This window comes from Salvia splendens, chromosome 21 (genome assembly GCF_004379255.2).
Source record: "Salvia splendens isolate huo1 chromosome 21, SspV2, whole genome shotgun sequence".
Taxonomy (NCBI): domain Eukaryota; kingdom Viridiplantae; phylum Streptophyta; class Magnoliopsida; order Lamiales; family Lamiaceae; genus Salvia; species Salvia splendens.
Window position 1 is genome coordinate 23,338,357 of NC_056052.1, and position 19,381 is coordinate 23,357,737.

Below are 19,381 nucleotides of genomic sequence, written 5' to 3' on the forward strand. Positions count from 1 at the left end.
ATAATATTACAACTTATATAGTTGTTACATTTTTATCACTGGCCACAAAATCCGACGACATTAAAATGAGATAGATAGTCATATTTGCATTCTAACTAGGGATTTTGTAATCACGTAACTATCATTTTTCAATGATAACCATATCCGGCGTGTTGTGATGGTAAGTGAAATGTAATCGAATTTTGTCGCCGGTGATAAAAATGTAACAACTATATAAGTTTGTGATACTATATGTCAAATTTAAAGTTCGTGTGAAAAAACAAACTTTTTGAAAGTTTTGGGATATTAGGCGCCAATGCCCAATAGCCCAAGAAAATAAGAATTGCTAATTAGGTGTTTCCGTTTCTTGCTTAATTTAATTAGGATTACGTTAGTTATATGCCGGTATAACAGATCATGTAACACCCAATTAGTGCCACAATCTCGTTGCAAAGTTGTTCCACTCATATATAATCCATACAAAACAAGTTGGTGCTGTCACTCGTGTGTATCAGATTTATTTGGGCCTTTTTAATTTGTTTGTACTACATCAGAGCATTAGCAGTGGTGCGGATGTCTCAACGGACATCCTTGCAGACATCCCAAAAACACCTTCTGCCACGTCATACGGACATCCCACTGCGGATGCCACGTCATACGGACATCCCACTGCACAGTGGCGGACATCCCCAAGGACAACGCAATTTAAAAAAAAGAAATTAATGTAATAATCGGGACGTCCGCGCGGACGTCCGTGGGAGTCAACGCAATGGCGGACGTCCGCACGGACGTCTCGACGGATATCCACGGAACGCCGCGGAACTCCGGTGTCCGCAGCGGATGTCCGTATCCGTGCCTCCCTTGCACAATGGCGGACGCCCGCGCGGACTTCCGGCACGCCGGTCGGAATTCCGCCGGGACGGGCACCATTGCTAATGCTCTCAACCTAATTTTGGGCATAATCCCATTATTTGTATAATATCTTCTGGATTAATACATATAACAACTTAGAGATGTGGTTGAAATTAAGCATGATAAGCTGGTCACCAATGCTAGCTGGATAACTTTGTTTTTAATAAATGAATATTTTGGCATCCCTCAACTCTGTAATTTCTAATTGTAAATATCTCTCAAACATAATGTACGTGCTTAATCTAATAGTACTACAAAATAATGTTTTTTTGACACATTTGATAAGAGTCCAGTGCCAAGTATTTTAATAGGTTTTCTTTTGTTGTTTAATAATTTTATTTTATTTTATACTACTACTTTTTATGTTTCTTTTATTCTCAATTTAAAAAGAAGATATTGTAGGACACCTTTTTCCTCTAAAAGTTCAGATACATTTTTTTCTGGGAACCGTGAATTATTTTCAAACCAAATTTGAATTCGTGCAAATTTAAATATAGTGGGTATACTAAGCAATACAACTTATATCTATCAATATCAATTTCCTAAATCACATTTTGACATCAATAATTATAACTTTTTCAATTGCTACTTAGGAATTGGTATTGTGAGGCACAAAAATTCCATGGAATCCATAAGGAACTCGTCCGGGTAGCTTAACCGCAGCAATAACATCAAGATTTGGAGATTTGGCATCCATCACTATAAACTTGGACTCCTCACTATTCTCATCGTGTAAATATGTCACTAAATAGCCGTCATCCTCCGCCGCCGCCGCCGGATTATCAGGCTCCTTTGCCACAAAGAATGGTTCGCCGCCGTAGCATCCCGGTGCATATATGCGTCTCGCCACTGTGCAGTCGCCGGAGTCCTTGGTTGAAAGCGACAGGTCTATCTTAACCACCCCTCCTATTTTAGGCATTGGAGCTCCTATTGCTGCATAAACATACCTGTTTGTCATATTAAATGTTATGGATAAATTAATAAATAACTACAGACACTAAAATTATAAAATAAAATGAGTTAGTTCACAAACTTTGATCTTCAATTGAAGTATTAGTATCAATAATTACTTCAATTATTTTTTTCTATATTTCGTTTTTTTACTCGTTCAATTTTTTTTATTTAAACTCGTCTTATCCAATAAACATTTCAGATACAATTTGTGATAATCATACAAATTTCAATTTCCTTTGAAACTAATTAAACCGTTTATTGTACTCCACTAAATAGTTATTGAAGAGTGCACGCAATGGCGAAAGAAAGTATGAAGACAGAATAGAATCTAAATCTCTTTCCATTTGAATCTTTGTTAACTTGAAATGTAAGTGTGGCAAAAAAAAAATCTTGGCCCCACAAATCTATATCCATTTTCCTTAATTTTGTGATTTGCTAGAAAGAGAATGATTCTATTTTCGAGGCAGTTAGGGATTCGAAAACTTAAAAACAATCAAATTAAGAAAATTAATTTTTTTTTATAAAATTAACTAAATTAATTAAATTTAAATTAAAAGATTTCTTTTCAATACCTGTTTTTCTTCCCAACGTAAGCCGGATTGATGACGGCGAAATCCAGATTTCCGGCAGCCACCCCTCGCCGCCGCACACTCTCGTCCCTGACATTTATCTCCACCCTCACCATCGAAGAGTGAACCAAATCCACCCGATCCAGCACATGCTCCACCGGCTGCACATTCGACGCCACCACCACGACGGTGTCGCCGCCGTCCTCCTCCCACGCGTTCACGGCGTGCATCATGTTAAACCCCGGCACGTCCACCCACCACATCTCTCCGTCGCTCTCCGCGCAGCGCCGCACGATCCCCAGCCTCGGCACCTTCGCCGCATCAATCCCCAGCGGCGCCTGCCCCCTCACGATCTCCGCCGGCTTGATCACGATCTGCGGATCGGGAAACACCGCGTAGTTTCTCGTGATCGCGAAATCGTGAACAAGAGAAGCTTCATTCAGCGACGCAATCGGAATTTCCGGCTGTTTAATCCCCTCCGCATTTATCCTGAAAAAGGATAAATACGGAGCTTTTATGCTGTGGCGGAACGTGAAGACCTCGCTGGTCTCCGCGTCCATCTTAGGGTGAGCCGTCATTGTCATGTACGGCTCACCAAAGGCCTCATGGCGGCCTATGGTGACGATGTCTCCGTCTGCTCTGATCTCCACTCTGTAGGGGAGATCAGACTCCCCGAGAGCGAACAATTTCCCGCTGATCAAAGCGAGGCTGGTGTTCGCGGCGCCGACGCCGCGGCGGGGGTCGTACTGGCGGAGGAGGAAGCTGGCGAAGGCGACGGAGCACCATGCGAGGGAGGCGGGGAGGCCGTTGAAGGCGGAGAAGACGTTGAGGATGACCGGAGATCCGACCTCCTTCTCGAGGTTGTACTTGTACGTCTTGACGAAGCGGCTGCAGAATGTGGCGCGACCGCCGGAGACGGTGACGGCGTGGAGCATGCCGTCGCCGTCGAACATGTGGTAGGGCCCGCGGGGAAGAACTGGGGGTTGGGGCCGTTGCGGATGTAGGTGCCGTTTAAGGCCGGGGGGACGGCGCCCTCGACATCGGGGCAGGGGGTCGGAGGATGCTCGGGGACGGGGGCGAAGTTGCCGGAGAGGACGTGGCGGGGGTCGATGGAGGGGCGGAGAGGGAGGTCGATGAAATCGGTGATGAAATTGTCCAATGTTGTGAAGAATTTGCTGATTTGGTTGGTTTTTGGAGGTGTGGTATTTGGATTGTGTGAATGTGTGCGCTTTTTTTGAGGGGGAAATGTTGTTTGATGAAATGTTTTAGCTTGTTTTTCATCTATTTGGACTGATGAAATTTTGAGTTTGAAGATTGGTGATGGGGAAGAAGGTGTGTGATTGAGACTTGAGAGTGTACGCTTGGAGGAATGAGGAAGAAAGGGCGTCCATTTTCTCTCTTGTTTGTGAAGGAAGATATGGTTCACTCTGATAATTGCATGAAGCCGTTTTGAACTATTTATCCTAATCTTAATCCTTATAGTAGTAGTATTACTTAATTAACACCCAACCCTTACGTATACATTTAAAATAAACTAGTACTACTAAAATGACCACATGTGTGTCAAGTACTCCCTCCATTCCATAGTAGTGGAGACGTTTCTTTTCGGTACGGAGATTAAGAAAAATTGTGTTAGGTGAGTTAAGTAAAGGAAGAATAAAGTGGAAAATGAAAAAGGTAGAAAGATGAAGAGATAAAAAAGTAAGAGAGAGTAAAGTATGTGTGAAAAAATGCGTTGATTTTTACTAAAAATGAAAATGACTCTGTTACTATGGAACGTACCTAAATGGCAAAATGACTCTATTACTATGGAATGAAGGGAGTAGTACTTACTTATTAATCAAATAGACATTACAAACAAATTGTGTCAGAAGCGGAAGCTGATGTGAAGTGGGGCTTATACACAGGTAACAAAATATGACTTATTGTCCCACTTTAACTCGGCATGAGTTTTAAGAAATATAATGAAAAGTGAGTTGAAAAAGTTAGTGGAATGTGAGTCACACTTTTATATATTGATTTTATAATAAAATATGAGTAAAAATGAGTTAGTGGAATATGGGGTCCGCTACCAAAAATGGTAAAAAGTGAGATGAGATAAATTTTGTGGAACGGACGGAAATAGAAAAATCGGACAAACTTTCAGGGACGGAGGGAGTACTAATTTTTCAGGAACGGACGGAAAGATGTCCACATTTTTTAGTGACACGAGATTTTAAAAAAAATAGTACTAATAGAAAGAGTAAGTAGAAAGAAAAAAGGCAACTGAATATTTTAATAAGGAGAAGAATTTATTTTTAAATGTAGAAAGTGGGCATCTTGAGTGAGACAAACTAAAAAGGAAAATTGGACATCTTAAATGGGACGGATGAAGTATGTTCTTAAAAAGTATAGGTGATTTATATATATAAATCAATCCTAGTGTATATAAACTTTAGTTTTAATTGCATAGCTTAATTAGCATATTCCTTTATACAATAAGAAGTAGATATTAAAAACAAATGTATTGAGTTAGGAATGTCACATGTGTTGCTATTACGTATCCATTTTGCCAAGCTCATGTGTGGCACAATTATGTGTATGTTTTTAGTAATATTAACTTCAAATTAAAACTTTACAAAATTCATAGATTTTTTTATAAAATTCAACATTTTACATTACAGCAGATGTTTAAATTATTAGTACTTTTTTATTTTGAAATAATTGAGTAAATTAAATAAATAAAGTTTATGAAATTGGACATTAATTATCATTATATGTTAGCTCTAGCATATATATATATATATATATAAAAGATTTGTATAAGATGGTTCTACCAGCCATTAATTGTTGATCTTGACTCAAGCAAGAAATAGATCTTACAAATTAATTAGTACTAGTCAATAATTATTTTCTAAAGAAGCCTTACATTTAGCTCATACATTTATAAATAGGGTAGCCCCGCCAAAATTATTAATTTTTCAATGAAAACTAGATAAAAGTGATTGCTTTTAGACTTTTAGTGTAGTTTGCTTGAGGAAATAATACTCCCATTTTGTTGGTAAAAGAATGTCAATTTCTTTTAGAAAATCTCATCATCATATAGGTAATACGTATTGAATTTATGCAATATTGAAAGCAACGCCCGTCACCCACCTGGCAAATTCTTATTTTGTTTTTATTTTTGACAAACAATGTTTTCAGTGTATTCTGCATTTCGAGAGAACTACTACTACTTTTTAAATATTTTTCATCAAGATTAATGTCTACTAAATCTTACTACAGTCTTTAACAAATAAATTATGGTTCTACCAACCTTACATCTTCTGGTACAATTTTGGTAAGCGCGCCTACATATATAGAAATGATAATTTAATACTAATATGTGGACTGTTGGTGGTGGCTGGCCGTAAAGTTTAATTTTTTTTGTTTATTATCAAAATAATAATAATAATAATAATAATAATTACTAAAATAAATTTGTACATTTTTAATATACGTATAAAATAAAATAATAATATGGATGTCAACTAAATAAAATCGGCATTGACGTATAATGCTTTTATCATTTTATGATTTCTCAGTATATATAAAGTTGATTTGAATGAACTTGCATTTGATAATTTATGGAGCATAATTTAGAGACTTATATAAAGATTCTTTCACTCTTCTATAGTCCGAAAAAGTGGGTTGGTAATTTTTTAATAGGTCAAAATAGTATGTACGACTATTTTTTTTGGGTCCGTTTGTTCATTTGTTAGATATTAAATTGATGACAACGTTTCAAATTGATGTTTTAAATTGTCTTTAGTTATTGTACTCTGGAGGTTTGTGTTATTTTTATTGCATCGTACTTACTATTTTTGGAATCATTTCACTAAATTATAAATATCTCCTAGATTCGCGCAAATTATGAGAAATTAAACAAGAATTATTTTCTAATATAAATGTCTAAATGTGATTAATAGTGCTCCTCCATGTTTTAAACATGACAAATTTTAGTCATATATAGAGCATGCCCAAGAAAACTTAATTTTTTAGTCATACATATAAAAAAGGAGCGTGATTATTTAATCTCGATAAAAGTTATATAATTGCATCCTCTTACTTAATTGATGCTCTGATTTATACCATTATAAGTTGAGACATGTAAATTTAACTGGTATGGAAAAAATAGTTAATCTCGATTTAATAAATGCCAACGAATTCAATGCACGTGAAAATGTGAAATTAAGAGTGACTTTTATTTTATTATAAATTTATCATGAGAATGAGATAGAAAAATGTTCACTCGCTTAAAGTTTTTCATTTCCCCCATCATTTTATGTTAAAAAAAAATCGTCCTGCCTTATTGCACCTTTTCACTCTAATATCATGTCTTAATGATATGATATTATTATTCATTTTAAAGTGAAAATGAGGAGTAAAATATAGTGACATTCATTTCGGTAGAAAATGATGGAAAGAAAAAGTGGAACCGAAGAGAAAGCCCCTTAAAAAGAATTCTAGGATAAACTTATATTACCTTCGTGTAAGAAATTTGCTGGACTTCACGTTCTTCAACTCGATAAGTTTTAAAGGGCATGTGTCTAAGAAAAAAAATTTAAGAAATACTCTGTCGTCCTCCAAAGTTTGTCTCACTTTGACCCCCCTAACACGAGATTTAAAAAATATAAACAAAAATAATTGGAAAAAATAGTAATTGCAAGGTTATAATTTGATAATACTAATTCATCTTAAAAATAGACTAATTTTACCAATTTGGGACATCCCCAAAATTAGACTAAGTCTATATATAGAAAGTTTTCAACAAATAATAATCTTATACATCATTTATAATATGAACCTCATAATACAGTACTAACACTCCTTCCAATTGCTTTTTTTCTTAAAAATAGACTAATTTTTTTTCTTTTCTCTTACTTTTTCTAATATCTCTTACTTTACCAATTGCACATTAAAATCTGTGTCATTTACAAATTTGTTTATTTTTATAGTACGGATTATGAACTATTAATATGGTACTACAAACTACTTAACGAATCAAGTGGTTTTATAGCTATATCTACCTTCGAGTTTCCTCTAATTTATGAGCTATCAAAGTATATAAGCTTTGTCAAATGAGATTAATTATTTATGTTCAATCTTACTCCTATAAGTGGAGTATGAAATAATGAGACCCAATTTAAGATTTTCAAACTTGTATTCTGCTTCCAGTTTGTTAGTCCTTCAGGCCCAATTACTTTGTCTCTAATGGGCCGCACTTGTTACTCGATTGACATTATTACAATTTTAAATATTTTGAAAAACATACTAGAAGAAAAGTATATAATAGGCATATGATATGAATAGGACAACAAACTTTTTTTCATAATCCTTTACATTTGTAAAAATCAAAGACTGACTAAATATATATATGACATTTATTCACAGCCAATGGAGTATATATTATACCTACACATGTTATAGGGGTTAAGTTCCCTATCGAGAGGTTTGTAGAGCACGCGAAGATTGAACGGAGCGAAAGAGATAATCCCTAGTTGAAGTTCTAGGGTTTTTGGAACAAGAATGAGAATAGAAGTTTATTTCATATTTCTCAATGCCCAAAAGACTAAACATAGTTCTCCTTATATAAGAATTCTACTGAGATGAAAATAGCTAATAAATCAAAGACTAGATATTAAAAGATATGACTAAGTAATCAAAGATATGTTTCCATCTAAAATAATGTTTATTTGGAGACATAATCTTGATATCTAATTAGCTTGGATTCCATGGCGTTTGATGTGGGCTTGATCGGTTGAAGAGCATTGGGAGGGCCAAGCCCCTATCACATGTACAAGTGAGAAGTGACATAATTACAAATAAAAATGAAATGGTTGGAACATAGACACACACATTAGATGATGATATATCCAAAACACCGAATTTGAACTCTAGAATCAGAGTGTTAGTAGGTGAGTTTCCTTAACAAAGATAGAATGGAAGGCTTGAGGCACTCTCCGAGGCAGCTTAACAGCAGCAACAATCTCTAGATTTGGCGATTTCGCATCCATCACCACAAAATGCGTTTCTTGTGTCTTCCCGTTACTCACATATGTCACCAAATACCCATCATCCTCCTCCACCGCTCCCTCTCTCGCCACCAATATTGGCTCGCTTCCGTAGCATTCCGCACCATACATCCGGCATCCCACCGTGCAATCCGCCGTAGGCAACGACAAGTCCATCTTCACCAATCCCACCATCCTCGGCATCGTCTCCATCACCGCCGCATATACATACCTGTTGCACAAACATCATTTTATTTGTGAAAATACATTTAAAAATCAATGTCCACATCAAATAATCATGTTAATCATAATTAGTTTCTATCTATTTTTAGTTTAATTCTTTTTTAAAGTTGACACTTATTTTTCTTTCTAAATCGGGTGACACAAATTTTCCAATTTTTTTTTTTAATTCTATCTATTTATTAAAACTAGCGTCATCTACTATTAAGACTGTTTTTACCTATTCTTCTTTTGTGCATAACGAGGATTGATGACTCCAAAGTCGAGACTCAAGGCCGAAAATGGAGACCTCAACACGATCTTCTTCGTCTTGGCATCGATCACGATCTTCTCCAACGACAAATGCACCAAATCTAACTTCTCTAACACGTGCTCAACCGGTTGAATATTCGACGCGACGACGACGATGGTTTCGCCGTCTTGTTCGTCCCAAGCGTTCACCACGTGCAGCAAGTTCAGCCCGGGCTCATCGATCCAGTACATTTCTCTCTCATCCCCCGCGTCGCGCCGGATCACGCCGAGCTTCGGCACCTTATCGCCGTTGATTCTCAGCACCGGCTTCCCCCTGAGGATCTGGAGAGGCTCCATCACGATCTGTGGATCGGGAAATACGTCGTGGCTCTTCGTCACGGCGAAGTCGTGGATGTATGATGGGCTCTTGAGGGAGAAAATGGGGACGTCTCGCTGCTTTTTTCCGTTGGAGTCGATTCTGAAGTAGGTGAGGAAAGGAGGGATGACGCGAAGGATTCGCCGGTGTCGGGATCGGTTTTGGGGTGCGCGGTCATCGTCAGGTACAGGTTGCTGCTTTTGAAATCGTGGCGGCCGACGGTGGTGATTTCTCCCTCCGGTGTGATTTTTAATAATAAAACAAAAATAGAGTTTTAAGAATGTAATACTACTACTTTTTATATTATAAAATGCGAAGGAAATAAAGTTAGTGAAAATTAACAAAAATAAATAAAATAATTATTCACGAACATATCAAAATAGAAATTAATTGAGATGATTAACGGTATGAGGAGAACATAGTATTAGCGAATGAAAGAAAAAAAAATTGAAGAAAGAGAAAATAGGAAGGTTAATGGAAGAGAACAAATTGGCGAATCAAAATTTGATGGTGCTAACAATCCAAGACAATTGCAGAGAGATAAGTATAAATTTAGAATCCCAAGAAAGAGTCAATCTTACTAAATTAGCTAGTAAGATTGTGTCATTAGTATGTACGAAATGAAGAAAATATGCTTAATCAAGTAAGTCATATTCATTCCTTTCTATTTTACTTATAAAAAAATCCAATTAAATTCGAATTATATTAGTATTAAATTCTTCATCTTTGGCATTTCAATTCTAGTTTTTTACAACGCACCTGGTAGGGGAGATCGGTCTCCATTAAAGCGTGGAGGCCGCCCCCGATCAGGGCTAAACTAGTGTTGGCTGTGCCGAGGCCGTCGGTGAAAGGGTTGAACTGGCCGAGGAGGACTCGAGCGGCGGTTAGAACCATAAATGGAGTGACGTTGCTGCAGAAATAAGCGACAATGTTGGGGAAAATCGGGTATCCATAACCTTGCTCCGTCGTGTACTTGAACGTCTTGATGAAGCGGCTGCAGAAGACGGCGTCTCCGCGGCGGGAGATTTTGAGGGAGTGGAGCATCCCGTCGCCGTCGGGAAAGATGTAAGGCGCGTGAGGGGTGAAGCGAGGGTTAGGGCCGTTTTGGACGTAGGCGCCGGCGAGACAGGGTGGGAGGGAGCCCTCCACGACGGCGCAGGCGGCCGCGGGGAGCTCGTCGACGGGCTCCTTCTCATATTGCTAATATTGCTAATAGTGGTGACAAATATACTAGTATAAATTCTACTACTACTTATTAAACTACTCCATATAATATAAAGTACAGTACTACTACTCTATTTTATTCATTCATAGTCGTTGATCTCCATCATTAGTATTACAATTTTCAATTTAGGTTGCCGAGAATGGTATGTTGACGTTTAATGTTTGGTTTACAACATCGGCTAATACTAATGCAGAAATGTATAGAGAATGACTAAACTGATAGTAGTAAAGAACTCAACTAATTGAGAATTTTAGAATAAAAGAACCTGTAATTATGAAGGATAGAAAGAACCTGTCTCATATGACTTCTTCTCATACTTAAACCTCCATTTCAATGTGACTGATTAGTACTACATTTATTTCTTAGTAGTATTCCACTTTGATTCAACACTTATTTTATGAAATATTATAATGAAGAAAACCGGAAAAAATGAGTGGAAAAAGATAAAAGAATGTAGATCATACTATTATAAAATACGGAGTATTAGTTTTATAATAAAATACGAATAAAATGAGTAAGTAGAATGTATGGTCTATTTATAAAAGAAATTTGTAAAATATAAATAAAACATTTAATAAAGAAAGTTCAAAAATAGATAAACGGGACACGAAGAAAATAGGAAGTACAATATCCAGGTTTCGAAGAAAGGAGCAATACTAATAATTTTCTTTATTTAATTCCTATAATTAAGTAGCATAAATAGGTAATATATATATATGCACTTTAATATAATTTTTTTTGTTTTAATTTGAAGCCACATGAAATAGCTAAGTATCTGCGTATATTATACTAGTATTGTATTACTGTCCAGCTACTGCACAGATCGTGATCTTAATTTATAAAACCAAAACCATGTGATATTACTTATTAATTAACTGATTTAGTTAGATTAACAATGAGTGATATTATTACGCGTAGATTATTTTGTAGTATTGTGCTAATAATATGAAATAAATTTATACTAATACTACTATTAAATTACTACAACACAAGATGCACGTGGAGTGCTTGTCAACTTGTTGTCGGCGACTTTATAATTTAAAATCTTCAGGTAAGGAATGCAAGGATTATTTATTATTAATAATATTATTAAATGTGTAATATTCATAAGTAAACTCTGCATCAATAATTGGTTAGTTAATTGATATATCTACCTAATTATATATAGCCATCATGTTTAAAAGCACATTTAAATTTAAATCACAAAACCCTCATGGATCTTATTGAACAAACTTAGTTAGATTATTCAAGTGATTAAAGGAAATTACTCAGTGAGGAATTCAGAATTAAAAATCCAACATATATAATGTGTGGATTTTGTTATTCAATTTTGAACTCATATATAGTGTGTTCTGCTTATATTTATAAATGCATCAAAAATAAAACTATTTAATAAATGCTCAGTCATAGGTCAGTTTGCTTGTAGACGAGAATTTCATAATTTAAAATTTCCTAGCGAAGAATGCATGGATTTAATTTTATCATAATTTATTTGAGAATGATTATTGGGCTATAGTTCTTCCATAAAAAAAGAATTGTACACTCATCTAATAATTGCTGAATAGAATTTGCAAGTAAAATTATTCAACGATATAAAAGAAGGAGTGCTTGGATACATGCTTAGCAAATTCCTGTTTATAATAATCTATTTTCAGTCAATAAATAATACATGTGTGACTGTTGAGAGTATAATTAATACGAATCACACGTTTATTAACCATTAAATTTAAATGAGGTGCTTAGCAAATAATTCCTACTCTTATGAAGTAATCTATTTTCAATCCATTATGAGAAGTGATGATACTGGTCAAAGGTCATCATTCTGGCCCCCTCCAAATTAAATTTAAGTAATACTTAGTTATAGTTTCATAATAGTATAAGGTGGGCTTTTGAGTGGTGAATTGGTGGCCCGTAATTATTTGGGTAAGATTTTGTAGTGGGCCTGATGGGCCTTCACGACGTGATCGTGGGCCTGGCTGGGCTTTTGTGTGTGTGTGTGTGTAGGTTCCGAGGGCTATGACAAATCATAGATGATACGCCTCCATTTGAATAAATTTGGTGGGGATTATCCTACTAATAAGAAAGCTATTATCCCATTTTTTTACTGCCCTTTTTTTTTAATTTTGACTCGGTATTCTACTGTTGTGTTGTTTTTCTTTTTGTATTTGCATTTTAATTTGTGATATGTGACTTTCTATTATATCGTACACGCAGTCAGAATGTTTCATATTCCCATTTTTAACATGGGAATCATGTTTTGTTGAGCCGTGGTGGTGGTTATGAATGTTTCATATTATATAATAATAATAATAATAATAATAATAATAATAATAATAATAATAATAATAATAATAATAATAATAATAATAATAATAATAATAATAATAATAATACGTAATTTAACTTTCCAATATTACGTTATAGTTGTACTCCGTATTACTCATATAGTTATATGTACACATTGTGATAATTAATTAAAGTGTATAATATACTTATGAATTTATGACATCATACTATTATATTTATTTTATAAAATAAAGATGTTCATAGAAGAAGGGCCTCTGATGTATTATAGTAGTATATATTTATTAAATCTAATGTATCAAATTTTTATTCTCGTACCCTACTAGATATTTTTGTTCGAGTATATACAATATTGAGATCTCATGCAATAAAAAATACTCCCAATTCGCATACATTTATAGCCAGCGCAGTCTTTTTTTATTATGAGTTGCCAAACCTAACTAGTCTATATAATATAAGAGTACCCGCAACGCGGGCCGTGGGCGTTCCGCGTTTCGTTCCTCCGGAACGAAACCGTAGCGGAACGCGTTGCGGCGCTACGTTTCGTCACGGTTCCGTGCCCATGCCGTCCCGGGTGCCGTCGGCACGAGACACGGCACGGTCTGTGCCGCCACGCGCTTCGGCGACGTGGCTCTCTCCGCGACGTGCGTGACGCCCACTCGCTACCCCGCGAGTGGGCGTCGTCACGATGACGCAATAATTCGATTTAAAAAAAAAAAAATCAAATTTAAAAAAAATACTTTTATTTATAAAAATTGTTTTTATAATTAAAAACAATTTTTACAAATAAATGAATACAAGAAATTCGTAATATCCCATATATATTTGATGGACTTGCGAATTTATGAAACCATTCTTGGTTGTTTCTCTTTTATAGAGACAACCTTGAATGTTTTATGTTCCACTTTCGATGTGAGACAAACTCATTCTTGGTTGTTTCTCTTTTATAGATACAACCTTGAATGTTTTATGTTCCACTTTCGATGTGGGACAAACTCATTCTTGGTTGTTTCTCTTTTATAGAGACATCCTTGAATGTTTTATGTTTCACTTTCGATGTGGGATAAAATCATTCTCGGTGGTTTCTCTTTTATAGATACAACCTTGAATGTTTTTATGTTTCACTTTCGATGTGGGACAACTCATTCTTGGTTGTTTCTCTTTTATAGATACAACCTTGAATGTTTTATGTTCCACTTTTGATGTGGGATAAAATCATTCTTGGTTGTTTCTCTTTTATAGAGACATCCTTGAATGTTTTATGTTTCACTTTCGATGTGGGACAAACTCATTCTTGGTTGTTTCTCTTTTATAGATACAACCTTGAATGTTTTATGTTCCACTTTCGATGTGGGATAAAATCATTCTTGGTTGTTTCTCTTTTATAGAGACATCCTTGAATGTTTTATGTTTCACTTTCGATGTGGGACAAACTCATTCTTGGTTGTTTCTCTTTTATAGATACAACCTTGAATGTTTTATGTTCCACTTTCGATGTGGGATAAAATCATTCTTAGTGGTTTCTCTTTTATAGATACAACCTTGAATGTTTTTATGTTTCACTTTCGATGTGGGACAAACTCATTCTTGGTTGTTCTCTTTTATAGATACAACCTTGAATGTTTTATGTTCCACTTTCGATGTGGGATAAAATCATTTTTGGTTGTTTCTCTTTTATAGAAACATCCTTGAATGTTTTATGTTTCTCTTTCGATGTGGGACAAACTCATTCTTGGTTATTTCTCTTTTATAGAGACAACCTTGAATGTTTTATGTTCCACTTTCGATGTGAGATAAAATCATCCTTGGTTGTTTCTCTTTTATAGAGACATCCTTGAATGATTTTGTCCCACATCGAAAGTGAAACATAAAACATTTAAGGATGTCTCTATAAAATTGTATTTTAAATTATGTCATTTTTTTTAGGATTTTAATTATGTCTTTTTTTATTTTTTTGAATTTTAAGTTGTATTTATATTTTATGTTGTAATGTTATTTTAATTTTAATGAAGTGTGTTTGTTTTAATTGAATTGGATTGGAAATAAAAATAAAAAATGAAATTGAATGAATAGTAATTTAAGGAACGGATAAGAAACGGAGGGTTGCAGGTTCCGTTCCTTAGTTAAGGAAAGGAGTAAAAAAGTACAGTGGGGCCCTCAAATAGTGGTTTAAGGAACGAGATAGGAACGGTATAGGAACAGCGTTATGGATGGCCTAACTAAGTTAAAACACTTCTGCTTTAATATAAACACTTTTTTCTTCGGAAAATTAATTTCATTCTCTTGTAAACTCCCACAATTGAAACACAAAAAAAGATGTTACAAGCAACCGTGTTACATCTTCCAAAATTTCCAAAATCATTGCGCTCACCATCTCCAATCAAACAAAATAATTTGCAACCAAAAATGCCTAGCAACACTTCATCAATATATTCCTATGATAAAAAATCTAATACAAAGGTTGTTGTAGAAATCCAAGAAAAGAAGCAACAATCTCTTCTTACCACAATCTTTTACTCATTGGATGATTTTGTCTCCAACTTCTTAGACTCACCCCTCCCACCATCAATCGATCCCCACCACCTCCTCTCCGGCAACTTCGCGCCGGTAGAGGAGCTTCCCCCCACCGCCTGCGTGGTGGTGGAGGGCTCCCTCCCCGCCTCCCTCAACGGCGCCTACATCCGCAACGGCCCAAACCCTCACTTCTTCCCGCGCGGCCCTTACCACCCCTTCGACGGCGACGGCATGCTCCACTCCATCACAATATCCGGCGGCCGAGCCACCTTCTGCAGCCGATACGTCAAAACCTACAAATTCAAAACCGAGGCCGAAAACGGCCGCGCCTTCTTTCCCAGCCCCTTCTCCTCCTGCCACGGCGGCCTCGCCACCGCCGCGAGTTTCCTCCTAGCCGTAGCGCGCGGCGCTTTCGGCCAATTCGATCCCTCCGCTAACGGATTCGGAACCGCCAACACGAGCTTGGCGTGTTTCAACGGAAATTTATACGCTCTATGCGAGTCAGATCTACCCTACCAAATTCATCTAGCTGAGGACGGTGACATCATCACATTAGGCCGCTGCGATTTCGGCGGCGGCCGCGGTATGACGAAGAGGATGACCGCGCATCCGCATTCCGATCAGGACTCCGGCGAAGTCTTCGCGTTCAAATGCAACGTTTTCGCGCCGTTTCTTACGTTTTTCAAAATTGATTCGGAAGGGAAAAGAGGATCGGATCTGACGATCTCGTCGATGAAGAGGATGGCGTGCGTACATGATTTCGGACTCACGAAGAGATTCATCGTGTTTCAGGATGTGCAGATCGAGATGGATCCGGCGGAGATGGTGAGGGGGCGGACGCCGCTGGTGTGCCACCGCGACAAGGTGCCGCGCGTCGGGATTTTACCGCGGGAGGCGGCGGACGACGGCGGTGTGGTGTGGATCGAGACGCCGGGGTTGAATCTGTTCCATATTACTGTTAGAAAGGCCTAGAATATTCTGCAAGATCAACGAGGAGATCACGGAGTAAATGCGGAGATTACGTAGTATCTTTACCATGTAATTATAAAGATTTGATTGAGGGAATATCTTACCATGTATAGTGAGGATTCTAGTCTATATATGATGTGTAATACATTAGTGATATTCAAGCAATAAAATTATCGATTTCTACATGGCATCCGAGCAGGTTTGGCTCAGAAAAATATCATCATAGCCCTAGCCACCATACACAATTCTCGACCAAAAACCTTACCACCATATCCAATTCTCAACCAAAGATGACCGATGAAAATAAGAATGGAATCGAACCAATTGCCGAGAAGATTAGATCAAGCAAAAGCGTTACCGTGGCCTTCAAGTTAAACGGGTCAAATTACTCACTATGGGCTCGCCTAATGAAGGTGGCCATAGGCGGTAGGGGGGTCTACCGCCACATCACAGGAACCCCGACTCCATCGCAACCGGGAGAGAAGGGGTACTCCGATTGGGAAGAGATAGACTTGATAGTCTTCTCGTGTATAATCGATAACATGGAGACACATATCATAGCCGACTTCGCGCATCACCAGACGGCGAAGTCCCTATGGGATACGCTCGCGGTAACCTTCGCGAGTTCAGCCGATTCATACCTCATATACGACCTGCGAGAGAAAGTAAGCAGAATTGTTCAAGGAGACACAAGTTTAGAAGCATACTGGAGTAAGCTCCACGGATTGTGGATGGATATCGACCGGTGCCCACACAAAACCGTCGATTGCTGTGACAAAGGAGTCTCGCAATACCGAAGCATCAAATCTGAATTGAGGTTGTTTAAGTTCCTCACCGGACTGAATGAAAGGTACGATTGGGTCAGACGTGAGATCCTCAAAGAAGACCCGTATCCCTCAGTCGACGAGGCGTACGGATGGGTGAAACGGGAGGCAGCTCGATTGAAAATCATGTCACCGGCGTCCGAATCACCCACCGCCGCCGCTGGAATCGACTCATCATCGGGAGTAGGGTTCGGCTTTGGAGCCCGAGAACACCGGCCGACTCAACCCCAGCACCGGAACCAACCACCGCCACCACGACAGACCAACAACCGCAGGGGAAACAACAAACCGGATAAATCAAAGCTTTGGTGCTCCCACTGTGGAATGCACAAACACACTAAAGATACTTGCTTTCAATTAATCGGGTATCCCGATTGGTGGGAGGAGGAGAAGGCGGCCAAGGCCAAAGTAGCAATTGGAACCGAAGGAGGGCGAAACCGAGAAGGAGCAGGGGCGGAAGGGAACCGCGAACCAGTGCAATTCCAGGAGCGAAAGGCTGAAACCGGTGGCCTCCAGACCAGCGGCGGTCGACGTGGCGACGGTGGCGGCGGGCGGACTGCCGAGGCGATGGTGGCGTCGCTGAAGATGGAGAGCGGCGCAGACGACGGAGGTAAAGGGTTGGGGGAAATAAACCCTAACCCTATGTTTAATTTGCCTCAATTAAGTCCCCATATTTCCGATTCCCCTCAATTAGGTCCCTCAAATTCTGGAAATTTTCAATTAAGTTCCCGAGATATGCTTGTTCACAAAAATGACCCCCAGACCAAAGGAAAATTCGAAATGGACCCCCAGATTAGGAGAAACCGCGAATTTGACCCTATTGTGTGTAAAAATTCGTTTGCCCCCCTAGAAAACTTATCTTATGCGTTTGAGGCCCGGGATTGTGATGAATTTGATGATACTGGTTGGATTTTTGATTGTGGGGCCACCGATACCATGACCTATGACAAAAAGGACTTCGTGAAACTTCATAAAACCCATAAATCGCATATCCAAACAGCCAATGGGGGGTTAACGCCAGTTGAAGGGGCGGGAACCATAGAAATATTCCCGAATGTGCAGATTACAAATTGTCTCTATGTGCCGAATTTATCTCAGAAATTGATGTCAATTAGTCATGTGACTAAAGAGTTGAACTGTACCCTGCTAATGCAACCAAACTTCTGTCTCTTACAGGATATCAGGACGGGGAAGATTATTGGACGTGGCACTGAACGCCGGGGACTCTATTTTGTAGAAGAAATCGCTCGACATGATGGTACGACGATGCTTGCTCACGGACCCACCACTCAGGAGACTTGGCTCTGGCACCGAAGAATGGGTCATACATCTCCGGGTTATCTGAAATCTTTATTTCCTAAACTTTTTGTTCCTAAAGACTTTTCTTGTGAATCGTGTGTTTTGGCCAAGAGCCACCGTAACTCATTTAAACCCAATGATACACGTGTTGAGACTGTTTTTTCCTTAATTCATTCTGATGTGTGGGGCCCAGCACCGATTGCCACTATTTCAGGTTTTAAATACTTTGTGATATTCGTTGATGATTGCAGTAGGGCTACATGGGTATATTTTATGAAACATAAGTCAGAAGTTGTTGATAAATTTATTTTGTTTTATAAGATGATCCAGACCCAATTTCAAACAACCATTAAAATCCTGCGATCAGACAACGGGGGGGGGGGGGAATTCGTGAATAATTCTATGTCTTAGTTTTTTAGGGATAATGGGTTAATACACCAAACCTCATGCCCACACACACCAGAACAAAACGGGGTAGCAGAAAGAAAGAATAGGATCATCCTGGAAATGACTCGAGCGCTCCTTTTTGATTCTAAAGTCCCACCAGTTTTTTGGCCCGAAGCCATTGCTACTTCCATTTATCTTCTCAACCGTCTTCCCACGAAAACATTGCATCGTAAAACCCCCTTGGATCATCTGGCTACCTTGACACAAATCCCTGCTGCTTTGTCCCTTCCTCCAAAAATTTTCGGCTGCACTGTCTATGTACACGTCCCAAAACAAGAAAGAACCAAATTTTCCCCGTGTGCTATTAAGTGTGTGTTTATGGGGTATGGGATCAACCAAAAGGGATATCGATGTTATGACCCTAAAACGAAAAGAATTATCACTACCATGAACTGTAACTTCCTCGAAACAGAATTCTATTACCACCTTGGGACTCAGGGGGAGAGTGAGAGACAGGGGGAGACCCAAGTGAGCGACTCCCTTCGGTGGCATATGCCAAGTCACTT

The 19,381-nt window shown here is 38.1% G+C and overlaps 1 protein-coding gene and 2 pseudogenes across 1 annotated transcript; 1 reads left to right on the plus strand and 2 right to left on the minus strand.

Moving 5' to 3' along the window:
* Positions 1 to 1,337: 1,337 nt before the first annotated feature.
* LOC121784398 lies at positions 1,338 to 3,938 on the minus strand (annotated as a pseudogene).
* A 4,397-nt stretch (positions 3,939 to 8,335) lies between these two features.
* Positions 8,336 to 10,847, minus strand: LOC121784399 (annotated as a pseudogene).
* Positions 10,848 to 15,226: 4,379 nt separating this feature from the next.
* LOC121784400 (probable carotenoid cleavage dioxygenase 4, chloroplastic) lies at positions 15,227 to 16,308 on the plus strand. The gene has a single exon (XM_042182543.1). It carries the CDS (start codon positions 15,229 to 15,231, stop codon positions 16,306 to 16,308), a length of 1,080 nt encoding a protein of 359 aa, XP_042038477.1. The 5' UTR covers positions 15,227 to 15,228.
* The last annotated feature ends 3,073 nt before the right edge of the window (positions 16,309 to 19,381 follow it).